We start from the raw sequence: 26,486 nt of genomic DNA on the forward strand, positions 1-26,486 counted from the left end.
CCCAATTCCTGATTAAATAAATGTTTTCTTTTCTGAGTTTTTAAGTGGATTTCCTACTACTTGACATTTGTTACAAAACTGTGGTCGAAAGTAATTCCTTAGACAAAACACTGGAGTAGCTTCAAAGAAGAGAGCAGTACACATAGAAATTAGAAATGGGGAAGACTCATTGAGTCCATGCTGTTACCAGTCCAGCATAGATTCCTGTAGAACATTCTCTAGTTCTTTGAGAAGCTGAAGAACACTATGCAGTCTGGTAGTGCTTTTTCTGAATCAGAATCTTTACAAAATCTGTATCTGATGGAGGTGTACATTGTATTTCTTACTGGTGTTTGAAGGCAAAATTTGGACCTTAGGGGGAAAAATTATTTCAAGTGGCTGCAGGCCAACAGATTTACAGGGTTCTTTTTCTCTCTCCTTCCACCCCCTCATTGTCTGCCTCAGTTTGAGAACAGAAGTCATTTTCCGTTAAGTTCTTAGGAGCAGGGACCATACTTTTCTATTGGTACAACACCTTGAAAAATAGGTCTTCAGTCCTATGGGCACCTTTGGGCACTATTACAATATCAGTAATAAATAATAACTCAGGGCTAGTCTACACTGGCAATGCTAAAGCGCTGCCACAACAGTGTTTTAGCATGCCTTGTGTGGTCGCGGTGCAGCGCTGGGAAAGAGCTCTCACAGCACTCTAAAAAACCCACCTCCACGAGGGGTCTAGTTCCCAGCGCCAGTGCACTGTTTCCACTGGCACTTTACAGTGCTGAAACTTGCTGTGCTCAGGGGGGTGTTTTTTCACACCCCTGAGCGAGAAAGTTGCAGTGCTGTAAATTGCCAGTGTAGACAAGCTCTTTGTCAGTAGCAGTAGCATATGTGGAGAGATTTAATTCTGTTTGGCCACCCACTAGATCAAGTACCCAACTGCAGCATGCCAAGTGAAATAATGAATCATAATGGTTGTGGGAAAGCCACAGGTACTTGAAAACCTCAACCAGTAAAAATGTGAAGATTTAAAATGTTTTGGAAATTGAAAAATATGATTCCCTGCCCACCCCAACCTGACTGCCTTAAATTCTACCAAACTAGGTATGATATAAACAGAGTTTGGTATGGACACTGATTATCCAAAGTCAAATTCTTTCCAACCATTTGGGCCTTTTGGGTGATATCACTGCTGTGCGTTGACTACCATCTGTGCAGCTGGAATATTTCATTACCAAAAGAAAAAGTAAAATCTCTCTGCCCCTTATATTTAATGGCAAGTGCTCCTCCTGGTGGCAATTTAAAGGAAAGCTGCTGTTTCCCCTCAGCCTGGCCTCACAACTGTGCAGTTTTCCAGAGGTAGCCAGACATCTTTGAACTGCACATTGCTTTAAATAATTGACTTAGGAGCTGGTTTAAGGGGCTGCCTTCCTCAGATGAGCTCTGAATCCTTGACTATAGTTTAGCACCAGTCCGTGGCCCATCACCTAATTTTAATTCATTCAGTGCTTTTTAACCCCAAATCATTTTTTGCAATAGAAACTGAGTTGAAAGTGGCTGTTGGGCCATACACCACTGCTGAGACATGTAACTGGGCTCACTGAGGAAAGGATCTGATGAATACAGAAACTTAAGTATATACAAAAAGATAATATAAGAATGAACATATTCAAAATAATAGAGGCGTTTATACGTTTTTCCCTAATATTTTCATTAGTTCTCTACTAGAAACTATTGTTTTAGTGGAAGGATAGGCTCAATAAGTCCTTCTCTAAAATTAGATTAAAATATTTTTTTTAAAGAAATGTAAAATTAAGGAGCCAGATTCTAATAGCAATTAGCCAGGCCAGGCTAAGATTAAGACTATTGGGGCACTTCTCAGGTGGTCCAAAATACTTTTACATATGTTCAGTAAAATACCTTAAACTGTCTGGTATGGTGGCACTGACCACCAAGCTAAATGTTTGACTAATTACATCATATCTGGAGTTGTCTCATCACTGTTTAGCACCTCATGGGGCAGGGTGGCTCAACACTTCCATTATGGAGGGGCTGTTACTTAACGGTACAGTTGAACCTTCGCAGCGCAGAGACAACATCTTTATTTGTTTTGTAAACTGTTACGTATCTCTGTGGAGCTATATGAGGCACACATTTTTAACGGGGAGGAAAATTAACCATTGGAACAACTTACCAAGAATTGTGGCTGATTCTTCATCACAGGAAATTTTAAAATCAAGATTGGATGTTTTTCTATAAGATATGCTCTAGTTCAACCACAGGTATTGGACTTGAACCAGGAATTCATTCATGGAAGTCCAGTGGCCTGTGCTATGCAGGAGGCCAGGGTAGATAATCACAATGGTGTTTTCTGGCCTTAAAATCTATGAATCTCATGAAAAACACAGTCCTAGTTTGGAAAATGTATGAATCTACGAACGAATATTCACTTATCTACTTTAGGGTTTTATACTGTTACCCATCACCATAATATCTGAGCACCTTTCATGTACAATTAATAGCAAGAGTGAAGTCCCTAGTGGACTTAATAAAGTCTCCGCTTTTCCCTGCTTGGGCTAGGGCTTTTTTTCTTTTTCTTTTGAGGGGGAGGGATGGAGGAGGTGGAAGGAATTTCAGAATAAAAGGGGTGTTTGAATTGTGAGCGTCACTGCTGGTGGAAAGACTCTCTCAAAGAGGAAGTCCTTGCAACATTCTCTAAAGATGGTCGGACTCTGAATTCGCCTGATATGCTCTGGAGGATTGTTCCACAGCTGGATCTTCTTGACAGAGAATACTTTGTCCCCAGGTCTCACATGCTTTGTTCTGAGCTTTTCATTTCATTCTGTGTTTTTAATTTCTCCTCATATCAAAGCTGTTCCATACCCCTAATCACTTTTGTTGCCCTTCTGTGTACCTTTTCCAATTCTAATATATCTTTTTTTGAGATGGGGCAGCCAGAACTGCATGCCCCATATTCAAGTGCATATTCAAGTGTGGGCATACCATGGATTTATATAGTGGCATTATTGTATTGTCTGTCTTATTAACTATCCCTTTCCTAATGGTTCCTAACATTAGCTTTTTTTGGCTGCCGCTGCACACTGAGCAGATGTTTTCAGAGAACTATTCATAATGACTCCAAGATCTCTTTTTTGATTGGTAACAGCTAATTTAGACCCCCATCATTTTGTATGTGTAGTTGGTTTTATGTTTTCCAGTGTACATGATTTAGCATTTATCAACATTGAATTTCATCTGCTGTTTTACTGCCGTCACACAGTTTTGTGAGATCCCTTTGTAACTCTTCATAATCAGCTTTGAACTTAACTATGTTAAGTAATTTTATATCCTCGGGGTATGTCTACACTACGAGAGTAGTTCGATTCTACTTAAATCGAATTTGTGGAACCGATATTACAAAGTCGAACGTGTGTATCCCCACTAAGGACAGTAATTCGACTTTGTGAGTCCACACTAACGGGGCAAGCGTCGACATTGGAAGTGGTGCACTGTGGGCAGCTATCCCATAGTTCCTGCAGTTCTCGCTGCCCATTGGAATTCTGGGTTGAGCCCCCAATGCCTGCTGGGGCAAAAAATGTGTCGAGGGTGGTTTTGGGTAACTGTCGTCATTGAACCGTCACTCCCGCCCTCCTTCCCTGAAAGCGCCGGCGGGCAATCACTTCGCGCACTTTTCTGGTGAGTGACAGCGCGGACGCCACAGCACTGCGAGCATGGAGCCCACTGCGATCACTGCTGCAGTTATGGCCTTTGTCAACACCTTGCACCTTATTGTCCACCTTTTTCAGAGTCCGATGCTGAGAAATCGGGCGAAGAGGCTACGGCAGCGCGGTGAGGACATTAAGTCTGAGAGGGGCACAGACCTCTCACAAAGCACGGGACCCCGCGCCGTGAACATCATGGTGGCAATGGGTCATGTTGATGCTGTGGAACTGTGATTCTGGGCCCGGGAAACAAGCACGGACTGGTGGGACCGCATAGTCCTGCAGGTCTGGGATGAATCACAGTGGCTGCGAAACTTTCGCATGTGTAAGGGAACTTTCCTGGAACTTTGTGAGTTGCTGTCCCCTGCCCTGAAGTGCAAGGACACCCGGATGCGAGCAGCCCTGACTGTCTGGAAGCGAGTGGCCATAGTCCTCTGGAAGCTTGCAACGCCAAACAGCTACCGGTCAGTCGCGAATCACTTTGGCGTGGGCAAATCTACCGTGGGGGTTGTTGTGATGCAAGTAGCCAACGCAATCGTTGAGCTACTGCTGTCAAAGGTAGTGACCCTGGGAAACGTGCAGGTTATCATAGATGGCTTCGCTGCGATGGGATTCCCAAACTGCGGTGGGGCTATAGATGGAACTCACATCCCTATCCTGGCACCGGACCACCAGGCCAGCCAGTACATTAACAGAAAGGGCTACTTTTCAATGGTGCTGCAAGCACTGGTGGACCATAGGGGACGTTTTACAAACATCAACGTCGGATGGCCGGGCAAGGTTCATGACGCTTGTGTTTTCAGGAACTCTGGTCTGTTTAGACGGCTGCAGGAAGGCATTTACTTCCCGGACCACAAAATAACTGTTGGGGATGTGGAGATGCCTATAGTGATTCTCGGGGACCCAGCCTACCCGCTAATGCCCTGGCTCATGAAGCCCTATACAGGCACCCTGGACAGTGAAAAAGAACTCAACTACCAGCTGAGCAAGTGCAGAATGGTGGTGGAGTGTGCTTTTGGATGTCTGAAGGGGAGATGGAGAAGCTTACTGACTCGCTCTGATCTCAGCTAAACTAATATCCCCATTGTTATTGCAGCTTGCTGTGTGCTCCACAATCTCTGTGAGAGCAAGGGGGAGACCTTTATGGCGGGGTGGGAGGTTGAGGCAAATAGCCTGGCTGCTGATTATGCCCAGCCAGACAGCCGTGCGATTAGAAGAGCCCAGTGGGACGTGCTGTGCATCTGGGAGGCTTTGAAAGCTAGGTTCCTCAGTGAACAGGGTAACCTGTGACTATTAAGTTTGTTTAAAGAGAAGCTGAACCCACCCCCTTCCAACACACGTTTAAAAATAAAATAAATGTAACTTTAATGAACACCATTTTCTTTATTATGGATTTCGCGGTAAAGTGTTGAAACTGGGATGCAGACTGTAGTGGGGAGCAGGCGTAGTGATAGAAAGAATGCTTCTAAACTCGAGGAATGACAGGCTCCTGCTCCTAGAGCAGTGGTGGACTGGTTGTTTCAACGGAGCCTGCCACTCCTCCTTTTCGGGACTCTGTGTGTGGAGGCTGTGTGACTTTGTGGTGGGGGAGGACGGTTACAGATCCCCTGCTGCGTGGCTCTGTGACTGCAAAGTGTGTGTGACTTTCTGCTGAACCTGCCACCGTGTCTGTACCCTGGTAAAGGTGACTGTCCTCTCCAATTACCAACCGCCTTCCCCCCCTTCAAACACACTCTCCTCTAAAAGAACATGACGCAAACAGTAATTAACAGACACATGTTTTTTATTGGCAACTACACAGTTAGGGGATGAAACTGGGACGGGGGCTTGGGTGAGGTGGGAAGGAAAGGACTTATCAAATTTTTGGGAATGAGAGCCTTCTGGTACTTGAGCATTCTGCAGGTGTGGAGTGACAGTTTTCACGGCCCCTGCTGCCCCTCCTTCTTGGGACTTTGGGTGAGGGGGGTATGGGACTTTGTGGCGGGGGGGGGGGGCGGTTAGAGAGAGACTACAGCGGGGCTCTGTCCTCCTGCCTCTGGTCCTGCAGAACATCCACAAGGCGCCGGAGCGTGTCCGTTTGCTCCCTCATTAGTCCAAGCAGCGTTTGAGTCGCCTGCTGGTCTTCCTGCCGCCACCTCTCCTCCCGTTCGCTGTGTGATCGCTGGTATTGTGACATGTTCTCCCTCCACTGGATCTGCTGGGCCACCTCGGCTCGGGAGCAGCCCATAAATTCTGAGAACATGTCGTCCCGTGTCCTTTTCTTTCTCTGCCTAATCTGAGCCAGCCTCTGGGAGGCGGATGCCAGGGTAGGTCAGGAGACAGTCGCAGCTGTGGGATGGGAAAAAGGGAGTGAATTCCTCACAAAGATATATTTTTGTGAACAATGAACATAGTCTTTCTCTGTGAGCAAGACCATGCACAGCACCTATCACATGCGCACTCAGGACAGGTCGAATTTTTGGCCTTCGCATTCAGTGCCTGGGATCTTGCAGTGGAGATCAGACAAGCGGGGCAGGACAGCGGAATTTGGGTAGCAGGCTGACATGGTAAGCCGTAGACTTTTGGCTGCTTACAACTTAAATTATAGCAGTGCCCTCCTTTCACGTTCAAAGCAATGCTCCTAGCGTTGGCCAGTTCCTGCTGCCGGCAATCCAGCAAGCATGAACTCTGCCCCATCCCACCCCCCACGGCTGTCCCCGGGAAAGATCCCTGTATGCTGCTCCTGTCCTGCCTCCACCGCGTGGCTGTAAACCGCCGGTTTCAGTTATGTAAAGGAACAGGCAATCAGTCCCAATACTAACATTCCCCTAATTCAAAGCAGGTCACCATGAGCGACATCACTCTGATGAGGATTTCTGACACAGAGAGAGACCACATGCTGCGTGAAAGCCAGCAAAAACCAGGGCCGTATGCCGCCATGCTCTGCGAGACAATGATCCCAGAGTACTTGATGATAGCCTGGCGCGGAAAAGTTTCCTACCACGGAGGATGCAATAAGGCCGCTCTCCCCAGGAACCTCATGCAAAGGCTTTCTAATTACCTCCAGGAGAGCTTCGTGGAGATGTCCCATGAGGATTTCAGCTCTATCCCCGGACATATAGACCTTATTTTCCAGTAGCTGCACTGGAAAGGACTAAAAAGTAGAGCACCTAAGGCAAACTAATCATGATAAACCGGACATTGTTAGATTCTTTTGCAGTAGTTGCACTGCCAAGCACTAAAACATTAAGCGCCTAGGGGAAACTAATCATGAAAAACCCATTGATAATATTCCTGTTCTATTCAAAATAAATGTTTACATGTTTAAAATACTTACCGACTGATCCTTCCCCTGATTCAGGGTCCGGGTTAACGCCTTGGGAGGGTTGATAGGGGATCTCCGTGAGGGTGATGAAGAGATCCTGGCTGTCGGGGAAATCAGCGTTGTAAGCGCTGTCGACTGCCTCGTCTTCCTCATCTCCTTCCTCATCTTCCCCATCCGCTAACATCTCTGAGGAAGCGGCCGTCGACAATATCCCATCCTCAGAGTCCACGGTCAATGGTGGGGTAGTGGTGGCGGCCGCACCTAGAATGGAATGCAGTGCCTCGTAGAAATGGCATGTCTGGGGCTGGGATTCGGAGCGTCCGTTTGACTCTTTGGTCTTCTGGTACCCTTGTCTCAGCTCCTGGATTTTCACGCGGCACTGCGTTGCATCCCGGCAGTATCCTCTCTCTGTCATGGCTTTTGAGATCTTCTTGTAGGTCTTCGCATTCCGTTTCTTAGAGCACCTCCGAAAGCACGGACTCATCGCCCCTCACAGCGATCAGATCCAAGACTTCCCGATCAGTCCATGCTGGGGCCCTCTTTCTATTCTGAGATTGTATGGTCACCTCTGCTGGAGAGCTCTGCATCGTTGCCAGTGCTGCTGAGCTCGCCATGGTGTCCAAACAGGAAATGAGATTCAAACTGGCCAGACAGGAAAAGGAATTCAAATTTTCCCGGGGCTTTTCCTGTGTGGCTGGTCAGAGCATCCGAGCTCGGACTGCTGTCCAGAGCGTCAACAGAATGGTGCACTGTGGGATAGCTCCCGGAGCTATTAGCGTCAAATTCCATCCACACCTACCCTAATTTGACATGGCCATGTCGAATTTAGCACTACTCCCCTCGTCGGGGAGGAGTACAGAAATCGAATTAAAGAGCCTCTATGTTGAATTAAATAGCTTCGTTGTGTGGACGGGTGCAGGGTTAATTCGATTTAACGCTGCTAAATTCGACATAACCTCCTAGTGTAGACCAGGCCTCAGAAAACTTTGCCACCTTACTGTCTACCCCTTTTTCCAGATCATTTATGAATATGTTGAACAGCACTGGTCCCAGTACCCAAGTTCCCTGTAAGCTGCGCTGCGAGGGCTGCGCAGGTGGGGAGAGGAGCTCCTCCCACAGCATGGCCCAACCCAGGCCAGCCAGAGCTACCAGGGAGAGGAGTTCCTCCTCCGGCCTGGCCCAGCCCAGCACCGCTGGAACTGCCGTGGCCTGGGAGAGGTGCCTCTTCCCTGGCCCGGCCCAGTCCCACCCTGACGGAGCTTCTGCAGCTGGGGAGAGGCACCTTTCACCTGGCCCTGAGCTGCTGCAGTGAGAGAGGGCTGGGGGCAGTCCTCTCTCCCCACCGCAGCCCTGGGGCAACCTGCACCCCAAACCCTTAATCCCCATCCCCACCCCATAGCCTGCACCCCAACCCTCTGCTCCAACCCTGAGCCCCCTCCCACATGCCAAACCCCTCATCCCCAGACCCACCCCAGAGCCAACATCCCCAAACAGAGCCCTCATCCCCCTCACACCCCAACCCTGTGCCCTAGCCTGGAGCCCCCTCCCACACCTCAGTACCCTCATCCCCAGCCCCACCCCAGAGCCCTCACCCGCAGCCAGAGCCCTCATGTCCTCTTGCACCCCAACCCTCTGCCCCAGCCCTGAGCCCCTCCCACACTCCGAACCCCTCGCCCCCCCCCACCACACATCACCTCCATATTGGTGCACATAACAAAATTCATTCTGCACATGGATGTAAAAAATTGGAAGGAACACTAGTCAGTACAGATTCTTAGGGGACCCAGCTATTTATTTCTGTACACTCTGAAAACTGACCATTTATTCCTACCCGTTTGTTTCCTATCTTTTAACCAGCTACTGATCCATAAAATGACTTTCCCTTTTATCCTATGATTGCCTGCTTTGCTTAAGAGCCTTTGGTAAGAGACCATGTCAAAGGCTTCTGAAAGTCCAAGAATGTGGTATGCACTGGATCACCCTGGTCCACATGTTTGTTGAACCCTTCAAAAATTCTAATAGATTAGTGAGGCGTGATTTCCCTTTACAAAATCCATGATGACTCTTCTTCAACATATTATATTCATTTGTGTGTCTGATAATTCTCTTCTTTATTATAGTTTCAACCACTTTGCGTGGTACTGAAGTTAGGCTTATCAGCATATAATTGCCAGGATAGCCTCTGGAGCCTTTTTTAAAAATCAGTGTTACATTAGTTATCTGCCAGTCATCTGGTACAGAGGCTGATTTAACAATAGGTTTCATACTACAGTTAGTAGTTCTGCAATTTCATACCTGACTTCCAAAACCTCCTCTATTGACACCTCAGTCTGGGACAGTTCCTCAGATTTGTCACTTAGGTATGGGAATCTCCCTCATATCTTCTGCAGTGAAGACTGGTGCAAAGAATTCATTTAGCCTCTCCACAACAACCTTGAGTACTCCTTTAGCATCTCCATTCTCCAGTGGCTCCACTGATTGGAGCTTCTGATGTGCTTAAAATTTCCAGCTTCTGATGTGCTTAAAATTTATTTTGCTGTTCGTTTTTGTGACTTTTGATAGTTGCTCTTCAAATTTCATTTGTTAGCCATGGTGGCATTTTTATTTTTATTTTTTGGTCCTCTTGATATATTTTTTTTTAATTTGTGACATACATTTAGTTTGAGCCTCTGTTATGATGTTTTAAAAAAATTTCCGTACATTTGCAAGCATTTCACTTTTGTGCCCAAAATAGGCACCAAAATAAGTGACCAGATTTTCAGAAGAGCTAAATATATTGAATATAGATTTTGAAAATCTGTCCATAGGTGTCTCAATGGGAGCAAATGGGTGCTGATCACCTTTGAAAATCTGGCCTTTATTTATGTGCTCTTCTGAAAAATTGCCTTCGTTTGTGCACTTGAAAATCTGACCCTAAATTCTTCTGAAAAATTTGGCTCTGCAAATAGACTTGGCACTCTATATACCAAAAGGTGCTCAGCATGGGACTAACAGGGAACTGAAGATCAAGAGTGGTGTGCACTTCTGTGCAGTGGTATGGGAAGGCTTGTGTAATGCTCACCTGTACTATGCCTCCCTCAAGTCAGTGTTTTACTCTTCCTTTCATCGGCAGTATGCAGAGGAGAGGAAATCTTAAAAATCCTTGGGCAAAATTGTGGCCCAAGTAAAGTCAATATTGTGGCCCAAGTAAAGTCAATGGGAGTCTTGCCATTGACCTCAATGGGGCCAAGATTTTACCCCTTGATTTTTGCTGAGTCTTCTGGGGCCTCTGAGTAGCTTCAATATATTGCAGAAAAAATAGGAATGGGAGAACTAATCTGGATAAAATAAAAAGAGGACAGAGGAAGCTTGTGGTAGGCCCAAGATTTTGTTGGATCCAGAACCCAATTTGCCTTAATCGATCTCTTCTGCTTCCTTCGCTCTTTCAGATAGAGCCATTTAGGTAAAAATACCACAAGAGGGTATTCTCATGGTCTGTCTATCTTAACTTTAACATAAAACTCGTGAGGGAGCTTGTTATGTATAGTTTCCAATCCAGTTTGGAAGAACCAAGAGGTTCAGATAAATGTGAAAGCCAAACTTTTGGCTGAGTATCCAAACTAAACCCCAAACTTTTCCAGATTCTATAACAGATTTAAAAGTAGCTATACTTGAACAAAAAAACGTCAGAAACAGACTTCAAAGAGAAACTGCAGAACTAAAATTCATTTGCAAATTTAACACCATTAATTTGGGCTTGAATAGGGACTGGGGTTGGCTGGCTCACTACAAAAGCAACTTTCCCTCTCCTGGCATTGACACCGCCTCATCAATTATTGGGAATGGACTACATCCACCCTGATTGAATTGGCCCTGTCAACACTGGTTCTCCACTTGTTAGGTAACTCCCCGCTCTTCATGTGTCAGTATAATAATGCCTGCATCTGTAATTTTTACTCCATGCATCTGAAGAAGTGGGTTTTTTACCCACGAAGGCTTATGCCCAAATAAATCTGTTAGTCTTTAAGGTGCCACTGGATTCGTTGTTTTTGTGGATACAGACTAACACGGCTACCCCCTGATACTTGAAACTTTTCCAGGTTCTTCAAGCACTAGGAAAATGCTCCTCTTTCATGTTGTGAAGTGATAGTGTTTAATGTTAACTATTCAATTCAGCAGATACTTACTATCACCATATAATGTTTTAATTGATTCATATGTGCTAAATTTAATTGTTTTGATTTCACAGGTGCCTGCATAAATATCACGTACAGCCAGTGCCAAATGCTGCCATATAACCACACCACTCTAACATCAGTTCTTTCCATTGTCAAAAGCATTGAAATGGAAAAGTTCCTCAAGTTCTTCAGTTATCTCAACCGCCTCAGCTGTTATCAACACATCATGCTGTTCGGCTGTAGCCTTGCTCTTCCTGAGTGCATCAGTGATGGTGATGACAGGTATTTTGGAACTAAAATCAGTCAGTGGTTAGAGCCAATTGTAGCATAATACTGCATATCTAATCAGAACAAAACAGTCCTAGCTAAGCCTATGGCCTTATCATTGCAAAAATCCTGCCAGTCAAAGCTATTCCTCCAGCATTTCTGCCTAGCTAAACTGTCTTCAAGCTCTTCTGTTAGAACAAGCTTAGTATTTTTGCTGGGAAGAAATTAATTAGTGTCACTATAACAGTTTGAATAATTTATGCCACAAGTTAGAACAGAACTGTAATGTAGTCAGGGGTTGCTTTATTAGCACAATCAATGAAAAAGATATAGTAAGGGAAGACTAATATATTTTTGTCTTGTGTATTTTATAGTGTACATTTTGCAGCATGTATGGAAAGGGGCAGAGTTAATACTGTTTTAGGAACGTCAACAATAGCATGTCCTGATTCTTACAATTCATTATGCATTCATTATGCAACTTTCATATCCCATTCATGTAATTTTGCACTGATTTTCCTTTTTTAAAGGAAAATCATGAGATCATTCATGTTTAATAATGTTGAAAATTATAAGTGACATAAAGGGGGAAAGAGGTTGGTGCCTTTTTTGTTTCTGATCAATACAGAAGGTCTGCAACATTGTTTTTTGTTTTTCTTTTTACACTTAAAAACAAACAAACCAAAAACACAAACCACTCTTTTACTCCTGTTTTTTTACATTTGAAATTCAGGTCTTTGTGCCAAGAGTCTGAAAGCCCAACAGTTGAGAAGGGATAGGATGTTTTGATAGTGTTTAAAATTCTTTGGTTTGTGTTAACACCTCTTTAACTTAATTGCCTAATGAATGCTTGAGTGAAAGGATGTCTCAGTTAAAGATTCAGCATTTCTGTTCCTCCAGTTAAGAAGTGAGAGTTCACAGTATACACCTCTGACATTCTGTCCCCAACAAAAAGTCATCCAGCAATACCAGGGAAGGCTATGTTTAACTTTCCAGATAAGGTTTAACAAGTTGAAAAAAGATCCTCTTTATAATGTTATAAAGAAGTGAAAAAGGGCACAAACCCAACTTAAACAACATCTGATCTTTCAGGTCACCTTTAAATGTTCCATTTAGGATTTGAAGTTCACACCCCTTTCTGAGAGTGAATGGGATGGGAGAGGGGTGCAGAGTTCGTAACTCAATGATGTGGATGGAGTTGAAGGAGAATAAATTCACACATTATTCTTTGTCTGAAGACAGCTTTCTGTAAGACTGGGGGCTTGTCTACATGGGTGGTTTAGCCTGCACTAACTTAAGAGCATGTCTACACTGGCAGAGTTACAGCACTGGGAGTTACAGCAATGCTCAGAGAGCGTTTAAGGGAAACTGCTGTTGTGTTTTCACACTGTCAGCTGCCTGCGCAATAGTGTGTTCACACTGGCAGCACTTGCAGCGGTATTCGGAGCTTTGCACTCTGGGCAGCTATCCCACAGAGTACCTCTTTCTCTTCTGCTGTTGTGGGAAGGTGGAGGGGGTCACGAGGCATCCTGGGTCCTGTCCCAGTGCCCTATGATGCATTGCTTTGCATCCCCAGCAATCCCTGTGCTTCCATCTGCATTTGGCACCATCTTTCAATGGTTTGTGTATTGCATGCCCTGCCTCTTCGGGCTGCAGGAATGGATCCCAAACTGTTGACCAGTATGCTGCTCACTCTGAACAACATGTTACGAATGGCAGTGGAGTTATTCCTTAAACTACAAAGGCAAGAGGAGTGTGACATTGATCTCGCCAGGTGTAGTAGCTACGACATGAGATTGCTTGTGACATTCACGGAGGTGCTGACCACAGTGGAACGCTGCTTTTGGGTTCGGGAAACAAGCACTGAGTGGTGGGATCACATCGTGATGCATGTCTGGGATGATGAGCAGTGGCTGCAGAACTTTCGCATGAGGAAAGCCACATTCATGGGACTGTGTGATGAGCTTGTCCCAGCCCTGCAGCGCAAGGACCCGAGAATCAGAGCTGCCCTGCCATTGGAGAAGAGTATGGCGATTGCACTGTGGAAGCTGGATACTCCAGACTGTTACCAATTGCTTGCTAACCAGTTTGCCATGGGAAAGTTGATCGTTGGACTCGTGTTGACGGACGTGTGCAGGGCCATTAATCATATCCTGCTCGGAAAGACTGTGACTCTGGGCAAGGTGCATGACATTGTGGATGGCTTTACACAAATGGGATTCCATAATTGTGGAGTGGTGATAGATGGCACGCACATTACAATTCTGGCACCAGACCTCCTAGCCACTGAGTACATTAATCTCCAGGGGTATTTCTCAATGGTTTTCCAGGTGCTTGTTGATCACCGTGAGCATTTCACAGACATTAACACAGGCTGGTCTGGAAAGGTACATGACACACGCATCTTTCAGAACACTGGCCTGTTCAGGAAGCTGCAAGCAGGGACTTTCTTCCCTGACCAGAAGATCACCATAGGGGAAGTCGAAATGCCCATTGTGATCCTGTGTGACCCCCCCCCACCCCTTAATGCCGTGGTTTATGAAGCCATACACTGGGCAACTTAACAGCAGCAAGGAGCAGTTCAACAACAGGCTGAGCAAGTGCAGCATGACTGTTGAGTGTGCTTTTGGCAGTTTAAAAGCCCACTGGTGCTGCCCCTATGGGAAGCTGGACCTGGCCGAAGACTATATTCCTATGCTTATATCTGGGTACTTTATGCTCCATAATATTTGTGAAGGGAAGGGTGAAAGATTCACTCAGGGCTGGACCACAGAGGCTCAGCGCATGGAGGCTGAGTTTGAACAGACGGAGACCAGGGCTATTAGAGGGCGCAGCGCGGGGCCATAAGGATCAGGGATGCCTTGAGGCAGCAATTTGAAGCCAAAAGCCACTAATATTTGTTGCTATGCTCTGGATTGCAGTGCTTGTAATGCTAGGAGGTGATTGGTGCACATGATGCAAGAAAGGGCCTTAACATAATTGTATGTTGCTTTGCAGGCCTCTTTTTGCTTTCAATAAATAGAATAAGGATTGCTTTCAAACCAACACAATTCTTTTATTAAAAAGCAACAACCGGAGGAGAGAGTCAAACCAAAAAAACCCATCAGCAGTGAAGGGGATGGGGGAAGGGAAGGTCACAGGAGGAGGAGGGGTCCTGGGATGGCTGAAGATTTGTGTATGTCCAGGGATCATATCCAACCTTCTCCTTTGGAGTATAATGCAGTGGGTGCTGTACTTCAGCAGGGCCAAACTGCAGAGGGTTTGGTGTTGACTGCAGTGGGTAGTGGCAGTCCACAGTGCTGGACTCTGAGGGGGGAGGATTAGAATGCCACGAGTATAGACTGGAGCCAGGAGATTGATAAGGGTGTGTTGGCAGTGTCTGGGGGGAGCCTGGGAAAGAGTTTTGCGACAGTAGCGGCAGGGGAGGGCAGGCGGGCATGGAGCTGCTTGGTTTGAAGAGCTAGTATTGCCTGGAGCATGTCTGCTTGGTGCTCCATAATCTTTAAGAGCCATTCTGTGGCTTCATTCTGGTGTGCCGTTTTCTCCTTTCGGTCCCTCTTCTCGCTGTCCCGCCACTCCTTCAATTCCTGTTTCTCGGCAACTGATTGCATCATAACATCACACAGAAAATCCTCCTTCGTTCTTCTTGGCCGCTCTCTAATTCTGATCAGCTGCTGATAATAAAGAGGGAGACTGGGCTCCCCAGGTTATCTCTGTGAAGTTTAAAGACAACATTGTACCGAAGCAGTATTGTTTGCAACACAGAGAACACTGATTCAGTGATTTAAAACTTAGCCAGTACTCACATAACTGTCACTAACTGGCTGACCCCAGGCAAGCACACACGAGCCACAAGACTCCCAAAATGGTGAGTAGCTGCAGGGGCAGGGTAAATCACTCTTCCCGGACCCTGCTGTACACTGGGCATGTGGCTCTTGGGAAGAGCCAGCACTGTAGAGGGGGACCTGATAATCATTCCTGTCCCCACACTTTCCACAGGATGTGATTGTTATGGAAGATATCTCACTGCCGAGATCAGCAGGGAATCAAGGGCAGGGAATCAAGACTGCTGCTTTTGTCCTGGCCCCTATGTGGCTCCCCTGTGTGCAGCAATGGTCTCTCTCCACCCCTCACCCGCCCCCGCGTGATGGCACAGTGGCACGGGAAAGTTACTGTTAAAGTTATTGTTAATGGGGCAGCTCCTTCACTTTGACCCTGCACTGCAGTGTGTCCCGATCATGGCCCCTTTCTGTCATGCATCGTGAAAACTGTCCGTAGGTATCATAATTCCTACGGCTGGAGCACAGCTGGGACTGGACAGCTTCCTCTCCTGAAATGCTGACAAGGTCCAGTAGCTCAACATTGCTCCAAGTGGGAGATCACCTGGTGCATGGAGCAAGCATGGCCACCTGGAAAGATGCGCTGAGGCCACTGCATGTGTCACCGAGCAAACAGGAAGGGGACTTTCAAAATTCCAAAGAAATTTATGGGGTGGGGATGATGGTTGGTCACCTGAGGGCGGGGCAGTAGAGTTCAAACCGATGACCAAAGAGGAGAGAACAGGCATTGTGGGACACCTCCGGGAGGACAATCGCAGTGCTGTAATTGACCACCGTGTCTACACTGCCACCACGGTGCTGTACCTAGTGCAGAAAGCCTCTCGTTGGGGTGTTTTGGTTTTTTTTAGAGCGCTACAACTGCGCAGTTTCTGTGCACTAAGTGGCTTGGTAGTTTGTACACCTTGGGAGTTACAGCGCAGAAAGTTGCTTTACTGCGCAGAAACTTGCCAGTGTAGACAGGGCCTAAGTTAGGCCTTTTCCACACTTCAGAGTTTTGTCGACACAAGTTAGGCCAACATACAGACACTGCTGTAATTAAACCACAGTTGTATGTCCACACAGTGCTCCTTGTGTTGGTGGAGCGCATCCACAATAGCAGCTCTTGCATCAACACAGAGAGCAGTGCACTGTGAGAAGCTATCCCACTGTGCAACTTACTGCAGCGTGCTTTGGAAGGGTTTGCACTCAGTAATATGACCAAACTGACATTGCTGAACACGAACACGAGAAGCCCACAGAAGTGTGTGTGTGTGAAAGAGAGACAGAGCGTGTGTGGGGGGAGTGTGTATATGAGAGAGACACAGTGTATGTGTTGGGAATAGAGTGACCAGATGTCACGATTTTATAGGGACAGTCCCGATATTTGGGGCGTTTGCTTATATAGGCACCTACTACCCCCTACCCCCTCCTGATTTTTCACACTTGGTATTCGGTCACCCTAGTTGGGGAAGTGTGTGTGTTGGGGGAGAGTGAGTGTGTCAGCATGCTGTCTCTTTAAGTTCAGACAGCAGTCAGAAATAACCAATCCTGAGGCAGAATTGGTGCACAGACAGCTGGTGTCCCCCTCTCCCCCCACCCCAGCTCAGCAGAGACCAGTACACTGGCAGGGGAGGAGGGCACCCCGACATCAGCCTCCGCCTCCCTCCCTGGCTTCGCATAGCACCACAGCACAAGTCTCTTCTCTTGCCTCCCTCTGCCCCCAGCAGGAGTCTGCCATGCCTGCCTGCCACTGCCATCCTATTGCTGCGGAGAACAGGATTCCTCATTAATGTTTTGATTCCGTGATTCCCACTGAGTTCTCCCACAGCCTCCTTTCCCCACAGATCCAGGAGATCCACCCCCTTGCCTGAGGGCCAAGCAGGAATGCGTTTGCTGCCAGGAGCCAGAATCCTCAGCTGGGCAGTAGCTGTTTGAGCTCTCTATGCTGAGCAGCTTCAAAGCTTCCGTGGTCTTTGAAAGGGTACAGGCATATACCAGCGTAGCTGGATACAAAGCATGGGGAGTTCAAAACAGTGAGCAGAGCGGTCATGGTGAGCATTGTGGGATATCCCTGGAGGCCAGTTATCGCGGGGTAACGAATGCAGTGTCTATACTGATGCTTTGTCGATCTAACTTTGCTGCAAAAAGCTCTATGCCTCTTGTCAACATGGAGTCCAGTGGCACCTTAAAGACTAACAGATTTATTTGGGCATAAACTTTCATGGGTAAAAAACCCACTTCTTCAGATGGCTTATGCCCAAATAAATCTGTTAGTCTTTAAGGTGCCACCAGACTCCTCATTGTTTTTGTGGATACAGACCAACATGGCTACCCTTCTGATACTTGTCAAGGTGGGTTTATTTTGTTGGCAAAGCAGGAGAGTTTTGCCGGCGGGAGGAGCATTGTGTATACACCTCCACTGTTTTGTCGACAAAGGCTGCCTTTTGCTGACAAAACGGTAGTGCAGAAAAGGCATTCGTCTGGTTTGAAAAAAATGCCTGAGTACACACAACACAATCCCTTTGAGAGCATTAAGTCTGTATTTATTGCGAACTCTGGAGTCCGATTTCAAAGTGCACTACGTTTCATGCTAATTGAGCTAGTGCAGTCTAGTTCATTGTGCATGCAATGCTGCCATGCACTAATCTGGCAGTCCTCTAACTGCAACCTCATATTGCTTTGCGAGCATGTTGCTGACCTGTTTACCTGTGTGTCCTCCACTGCTCTGGGGTCAAGTTGACCAGATGTCCCCTCCCCTTTTAAAATCTGGCAAAGAGCCAGAATTGGACCATTTGCTCCTGGATTCCAATATATTGGAACTACAGCAGCCTTCACAACATGGCTCTGGCAGCCGCTTGGAGCCGTGCTGAAACCCTAGATCTCCTTGCCATCTGGGAGAAGCAGCATTGCAGCAAGACAGCCACCACAATAAAGATGTGTTTTTGAACATTGGTAGTCCGATGTCTGCGAGGGATTGCCAGGGGGCAGAACACCATCCAGTGCTAGATAAAGGGAAAACATCTCAGGAGAACTTACACTAAAACCTGGGTTGCCAGGAAACAGTCTGGCCATGGAAATATAAACTTTCCATTTTTTGAGGTGCTGCCCAGAATATTAAATAATTACACCACTATAAACCCAAGGAGGTTGTGGACCCTGTGGACCGCCCCCTGCAGATCTCTCCTGCAGATAAGTAGCAAAAATTGCCAGAGGAGGAACATGAGCTGGGCAGTGAAGAGCTCTCCCTGGAAAGCCAGGATCTCTTCAGGACTCAGGACCCCAAGGGTAGCCAGGTAGGAAGCCAGCCTGATTCCCAGTCAGAAACCCAGCCTGAGAGTGAGGAGGCAGATCCTGGCAAGGGAAAATCAGCATGTAAGTTTCTGTCTTTACAATTTATTATTATACTATACAGCTGTGCTAACGTCTGTTCCGCAGATGTGAGCTAGGAGCCTTTACAAATCTGCAGCACCTGCCTTCGTCCCTCAGCCTGTTCTGTCCTTATTCATTTGTTTGGCCCCCGTGTACATGTTTTCAAAATGGTGGCTGGATTGGCCGGGCAGTCTGCTTCTGTCTCCTGCTAAAAGCCCAACCATCAACTGTTTCCAAGCCCATGGCACTGAAGGCACATACCAATCTACCTAGTTTCCTTTTCTCTCCCTGCATCTGTCCTGCTCAGTGAATGCATGCCCCCGCCTCCCCAAACAAAACAAAGCTGCCTGCTCAAAATAATAGCCAGCAGCAAGGCACAGCTGTAACCTCTGACCCACCACTCTTCATCTCCCCTCATGCAGCATATCCAGATAATGAAAACATTCAGTTGTGCATGAAATTCAACAGGTTATGGAGACAGTGGTTACAGTGAAAAAAAGTTTGGTTAGTGTTTTCAGTTTACATGAGGTAGATATGGGCATTGCATGCCCATAAAGATACAAAGACTACCACTCCCTGCTGATTTATACATGTCCTGTAAGATGCATTCATATAGGATAAGAAGTTTACCTTAGGGATAGCATAGCCATGCAGCTCTTAATGACTTTTAATGGGTTCACATAGAAAAAGAATGGGAGCAGTTATGGTTCTGCACTGATTGTCTGAAGCCTTATTTGTTTTTCTGTGGACTTTCAGCATGTCTGCATGTCTAAGACTAAGAAATAGCCGAGGTTTGGTCCAAACATTCTGTGGGATAGCTGCACTCATTGCTTCTGGCACAGCACACAACTACTCCTGCAGCTCTTCTGGGGGGACTGTCTTGGTGAATAACTTCACAGCATATCTCACTGGTTTGCCCTCTGCCTTTTGGAATAATACTATTCTCTGTCTCCTTGTCACCTGCTTCACTGTAACATTATTGAGAGCCAGGGCAGCATAAAAAGGAGATAGAGGGGATTACTCTCCCGCTCTCTTCCAGATGGCCCTTATTAGCCCCTCTGATGCCATAAAATCATCTCCAAGGCACTGCCTAAATTGCAAAGCCAAACTGGGAATATAATTCCCAGTCATCTGGAGCCTGTAAGGCACAACTGCAAATCCACACAGCATATATTGCACATCTATAAATTCCCAATCGAGCCCCCATGCACATGCCACTGACCATCTCTGAGGTCTCTCTAAGTCTGGACAGAATCTCAGGGAGGGGAAAATGAGAAATACATGTTTAAAAATGCTCTCCTAGCCTCTCTGGAATATGAACAATAACTGCTTGGTTTTTCCCCCTATTCTCCTAACCATGGCACCTGCAGCAGCCAGACCCTTAAGGACACGGTCTTCATCAACAGTTGAATGGCTGGCTAACTTGAAAAGGAAGAAAGGGAGAAGTCAGGATGAAATGTTTGCAGACCACATTGCTGAAGCACGCCCCCTCCCCTCCAATTGAAAACATCAGAGAGAGCTGGAGGTTGTATTTGGGGTCTCAGAGGGAAAAAGACAGGAAGCTCTCCAGAGAGAGTGTTGAAGTAGCCAGAGACAGCATTGCTATGGCAAAAGACACTGTAGAGAAAGACAGGGACATGCAAAAGCAACCCGTGGAGGCAAAACGATGCAGAATGCTTTGCTGCAGACAAAGTAGTACCCTCAACCAGGGCATTGCCATGTTCTGCAGCCCCTGGACACTACAGAGTACTGGGAACAGCAGCATGTGTTCCCCTCTGTCCCCCTGTAGCCATCCTCCCAGATGCCAGTCCACTCCCTGGCCCAAGCTCGGGGCAGCGAGAACAATTGCACGTGCAAGCCCAGCTCTTTCAAGCTCCAACACTCAACACCAGAAGAGAGAAGAACAAGAAGATGCAGAGGCAAGGCATATTCTCACCTGTGAACTGGAGACCTCCCCCGACCCACATTGTTTTGTTGTGCCCTCCACTGCTGTGTTTCATTGTTGTTTTAAATAAAGGTTCATTTGTAGTTGTTATATAAAATTGTTATTTAATAACAAAACAATTCAATTTATTCATAAAGAATCTGCGATGAATGGTATATATTCATAAATAAATGAATAAATTTTGCATAAGTTATAGGATTTTACAATCACAAGATAAAATAAGGAATGCCACAATGTGCTAGTTCTACCACCCCGTAAAAAAGACTGCAATGCTCACAATCCATTCTCCATCCCTCCTTCCTGGGATAAGATGTGGATGTATAGCTGTATATTTTGAGGCCAAATGCGCATGCTCCACTGTCATTCTGCAACTATTGAGGCCACTGACTTAAACAGTTTCTTCCTTCTGTTCAAGTACCCTGTGAATTGCTTAATTAGCTAGAAAAGCAAATTATGAGTGTTTCAGGATAACCGGAGTAATCTCCACACTATTAATGTCCATAGTGATCATGGGGGCAAAGTCTCCTTTATTCATTAAAGTACATAGAACTGAGTTGTGAAAGATCTTAACATCATGGATCCTCCACACAACCCTGCATTTGTTTGTGAATCTACCATGGCAATCAACCAGGCCTTGGAACACTATGGAGAAAGATCCCTCTCTGTTTGTAAATGGTCCTACTCTATTCTTCTAAGCCAGGAACTGATAGCTCAAGTGCTTCCACTGATCTCTGTGGAAGTAGCTCCCAGGGAGACAGGCAGTCTCTTATGTAGGTAGGTCCCAAATTATTTAGGTCTTAGGAGATCAAACCCAACAACTTCAATTCTACCTAGAAACTAATAGGCAGGCAGAGCAAATGATAAACCATAGCCATAATGTGCTCTCAGTGTGTAATACTTAATATAGCTGGTATGTAATATAGTCCACATGCTATAGCCGTTTGTATATCAACCGCATTTGCAAATAATCTTGTGAAATTACTATTATTTATATTATACGTGTGCCTAAAGGCCACAGTTGAGACCATGGCTCTTGTGCTAGGCACTATGCAAATACTAAACAATCCTAATAGACAATCCCTGCCCTAAAGAGCTTACAATCTAAATAGACAATACAGACAGAGGACGGAAGAGAGGAAGTAGTAGTATCCTCTTTTACAGATGAAAAACTGAGATACAGTGCAATATGACTTGGTCATACAGGACGTCTGTGGCAGAACTAGGAGTTAAATCTAGATTTCCTACATCCAGAGTCTTAATCACTAGATTATCTTCCCACTCAAATAAAACCTGCATATTCACTATGCTGGCGATCTGCTTTACTCACTTAGGGCCTTATCCAATACCCACTGAAGGAACAGAAACATATTTCCCCACCAAATTTGTCTTTTTAATTTGAAAACGATTATTTCCCTTTAAGATTATGAAGAAGCTGAATTAACATGGTTTCTTTTGTTCATCAGCTACTTTCCACAAAGCATTTTTGTATCCAGTGTTGTAGCTGTGTTGGTCCCAGGATATTAGTGAAATTAGGCAGGTGAGGTAATATCTTTTATTGGAACAACTTCTGTTGGTGAAAGAGACAAGCTTCTGAGCTCACTGGGGCTCTTCTTCAGGTCTGGGAAATGAACTCAGAGTGTCACAGCTAAATACGAGGTGGAACAGATTGTTTAACATAAGTAGTTAACACACATTTCAGAAGACTTTGCAAGGTGAAGTGGCCTGTTAACATCTCTCCAGTCATAGGGGAGAAAGGAAAAATAATGTTGGAGGGCGATTAAGTGGGCTATAGATTGTTGTAATAAGCCATAAATCCAGTGTCTCTATTTAGTCCATGATGTTTAGTATCTTGCAAAGTAAAAAAGTTATGCTCCCAAGCTCATCTTTTGAAGGTGTTGTGCTAGTTTCCTTTGAGGACAAGGACTGAGAGGTCAGAGGTAGAGAGAGTTCAGTGAAAAATGTTCACCGACAGGTGATACGTTTTTTTTGTCTTTTGTCATTTTCCTGTGGGAGTTCATTTGAGAGTGTAGTGATAGTCTTGTTTTACCCACGTAGTTGTTGTTATTGGGGCATGCAGTGTACTGGATGAGGTAGACTACATGCTGTGATAGGCATCTGTAGGATCCAGTTTTGAAAGGTTTTTTGTATGGGGTGTTGGTCATTGTAGCAGTGGAGATATGTCTGCAAGTTTTGCATTTGTTGTTCTTCCAGGGTTTGGTGTCGCTGTGAGTTGGTGTGTACTGGTCTATGGGAAGCTTGCTTCAGATGATGAGATTGAAGAGGTTGGGGGATTGTGTGAAGGCAGAAAAGAGAGTTCAGGAAAGAAATCTTTCCTGAAGTGGTCCTCATTGAGTATGGGTTATAGTTATGTAATGATACCCCATATGGGTTCCAATGTGGGGTGTCAGGTGACAATTAGAGGTGTGTGATCAGAGAGGGTTTTATTTCTGTGTTAAAGCAGATTTTCTGAGGGTGTTTGGGTAGTCCTTCCCGTGATGCAATCTACTTCTATGATGGAGTGTCCTTGTTTGGTAAAGTTGGTTTTAAGTGTTTTAAGGTGTATATCCCGGACTTTCTCCTCTGTGGTATCTGAGCGCCTGGCTGTAGATAACAGATTTCTTGGTGTGTTAGGAGTGATTACTGAATGTGTGAATGTGGTTTTGGTGATCTGTGGGTTTCCTGTATAGAGATGTCTGTAGGGTTCCATTGTTGAAACTCACTATGGTGTCCAGGAAGCTGATGATAGTGTGGGAGTGTTCTAGAGAGAGTTTAATGGATGGATGGTGGTTGTTGAGGTTATGGTGGAAATCTGTGTGGGGTTAGGTTGTTTCTCCAAAGGATGAAAATATCATTGATGTATCTCAGGTATATCATTGGTTTTCTGGTGCATTTATCCAGAAATTCTTCTTCAAGATGACCCATGAAGAAGTTGGCATATTGGGGATCGATTCTAGTACCCATGGCTTTGACAAAGAGTTTGTTGTTGAATGTAAAATTATTATGGATAAGGATGAAATAGATGAGTTTGGTGATGTGTTTGAGATGGATATCGGAGTGTTGTCCATTAGCTTGTAAATATTTGAGGCAGGCAGGGATGCCGTCATTGTGAGGGATGTTGGTGTTTAGGGAGGTGGCATCCGTGGTGGTAAGGATGGTGTTCTGAGGGAGGCGTTAATGTTGCCGTTTCTGGAGGAAGTCGGTTGTGTCCTGGAGGAAGCTGACCCTTTGTGTGGTTAGTTGTTTGAGAATGGTTTCTATGAGTCCTGATATTCCTTCAATAAGAGTGCTGTGACCATATATGATGGGTCTGCCTGGGTTCCCTTGTCTGTGTATCTTGGGAAGTCTCTGGGGTGGTTTTATGGGGATGAGGTTGTAAAGTTTCTCTTGGAGTTGTTTGGGGAAGGATTTGATGATATTCTGAAATTCCTGCATAAATTGTGTTGAAGGATGTTCTTTGAGTTCTTTATAGTAGGAGCAACAGAGGGTCCTGTGGCACCTTTGAGACTAACAGAAGTACTGGGAGCATAAGCTTTCGTGGGTAAGAACCTCACTTCTTCAGATGCAAGTAATGGAAATCTCCAGAGGCAGGTATATATCAGTGTGGAGATAACGAGGTTAGTTCAATCAGGGAGGGTAAGGTGTTCTGCTAGCAGTTGAGGTGTGAACACCAAGGGAGGAGAAACTGTTTCTGTAGTTGGATAGTCATTCACAGTCTTTGTTTAATCCTGATCTGATGGTGTCAAATTTGCAAATGAACTGGAGCTCAGCAGTTTCTCTTTGGAGTCTGGTCCTGAAGTTTTTTTGCTGTAAGATGGCAACCTTTACATCTGCTATTGTGTGGCCAGGGAGGTTGAAGTGTTCTCCTACAGGTTTTTGTATATTGCCATTCTTGATATCTGACTTGTGTCCATTTATCCTCTTGCGTAGTGACTGTCCAGTTTGGCCAATGTACATAGCAGAGGGGCATTGCTGGCATATGATGGCATATATAACAGTAGGAGGTGTCAGAGAGTTGTCGGTTGGCCTTGTTAATATAGTAATCCCATGTGAGGACTACAAACCAGCAGACAAACAGGATGCCATCGATCACTACTTGGTGGCTGGGTTTCAGGGACTGTCCTCTCAGCTGTCCTCTCAACGGTGGAGAGATTATGATGCATGTGATGTTAAGTATTTCACAATCATTTGTTTTTCTGAAGTAATTAATGTAATGATCAAGACTGTGGTTTCATCTGCTGTGGGGTGTTCAGACAGATGATTTGTTTTTCATATGACTGCCTGGGGATGTGGTAATTGTGAGTGGTGTCTTCACTATGAAAGAATTCTTTGAGGTGGAGTTGATAGAAGAATTCTTCTAATTCTCCACATGTTAATATGCTAGTATGATCAGGTTCTGTGGTGAGGCAGAAATTCAGTGTTTTGGAGAGTACAGATACTTCAGCTCTGGTTGAGGGCAGTCTTGAAAAATTGATGATGTTGGGATGTTGTATAGTGACCATGTGGTGGGTCCTGGTGCCATGGTTTCTCCTGGAGGTGGTGTTCTGTGGTTTGTGGAGTTGTAGTTGGTTCCACTTTTTGTTGTTGTGTTGGATGTCTGTCATCAGTCCACTTTGTATTTAACTGTGATGCTCCCATTACCTTTCCTGAAGAAGAGCTCTGTGTAAGCTTGAAAGCTTGTCTTTCTCACCAATAGAAGTTGGTCCAACAAAACATATTACCTCACCCATCTTGTCTCTCTACAAAGCATTTTGTCATGTCAAACTGTCTAAGAGCTTGTCTGCATGGAAACTTAGTGCGTGGCAAACTGGGACATGAATCTACAGTGCATTAGCCTGCTGCATGCTAAGTCTCTCTGTGGACCCTGCTACTGTACAATAAATGTTCCATACCAGTGCACTATCAAACTTTCAGTATGTGGCAGCAGGGTCCACACAGAGACTAAGTGCACAGCAGACTAGTGTGTAGTAGGTTTATACCCTGGCTTGCCATGCGGTAAATCTCCATGTGGACAAGCCCTTAAATTAAGTACTAGTATTTATGAAATAATGTGCACTGTAGAAACAGCTGTGGGCAGTTAAAAACTCTTGGAAAGCTAGCAGAAAGGGATTGAAATTATGTATTTTTGTGGTGCTATGAAATTAAGGATAATTCGGTCTTAATAGAAGAGAATGGTTGTTTTAATTCTTGGTCATCTTGTATAGATGTGTCATTAATTTAGCATATTTTTTAGAGTTGCTGTATCATGATTGTGAGAAATGTACTTTTTGTTTTCTTCCCATTTTTCTGGTTCTTGGGCTTCATCTATCTTCTGTCATTTGTAAAAAAAAAAAAAAAAAAAAAAAAAAAAATTCTGTTTTCTGTTTGTAAGTATTTAAAAATGTTTTAAAATGTCCTGTGCTGGAGTACTAAACTTCAAAAACAAACAACAACAATAACCCACGGCATACCCCACCCGAAGCGGATAATAACAAAATGTAAATTAAAATCTTTTCAATGTCCCTTTTAAAAATATGAAAAACAACCCATATTGAATTAGATGGCACCATCTGTTTACAGAGGGTCTTATTTTACGAGACATGCACGAGTTCACTGACTTGGTCATTCCCTGCAAGTTAGAAGTACATAGTGCTCACAACCTAGTGGATTTTGTTTGGATTTTTTAATAAGACAGTTAATGAGAAATACTACTTAAAACTAATCATGGCTAATAGAAACTTTAGAGAATTGTTTTCTCTGCATCACTTTCATTGTATTGCCCAGGTCAGGGCCTAAGATCATTTTTATTTTAAGACCGTTATCTACTTATGTATACAAAGCATAAATATTCAGTGTTGGTCACCAAAGCATTTAAGCACTTGCCTAAGTCCAGCCCTATTGAGCAAATATATAAGCACATGTTTAATTTTAATCATGTGCTTGAGGCCC

At 45.1% G+C, this 26,486-nt stretch overlaps 1 protein-coding gene across 10 annotated transcripts in view; it reads left to right on the top strand.

Moving 5' to 3' along the window:
- Window positions 1-26,486, top strand: part of CORIN (corin, serine peptidase) — a 261,755-nt gene that overhangs the window by 64,451 nt on the left and 170,818 nt on the right. For all 10 annotated transcript variants that reach the window (XM_034771341.1, XM_034771332.1, XM_034771335.1 and 7 more), the window contains exon 4: window positions 11,234-11,444. In XM_034771341.1, the coding sequence (XP_034627232.1) occupies window positions 11,234-11,444 (211 nt within the window). The remainder of the gene's footprint in view (window positions 1-11,233; window positions 11,445-26,486) is intronic.

The sequence above is a fragment of the Trachemys scripta genome, chromosome 5 (genome assembly GCF_013100865.1).
Source record: "Trachemys scripta elegans isolate TJP31775 chromosome 5, CAS_Tse_1.0, whole genome shotgun sequence".
NCBI lineage: Eukaryota > Metazoa > Chordata > Testudines > Emydidae > Trachemys > Trachemys scripta.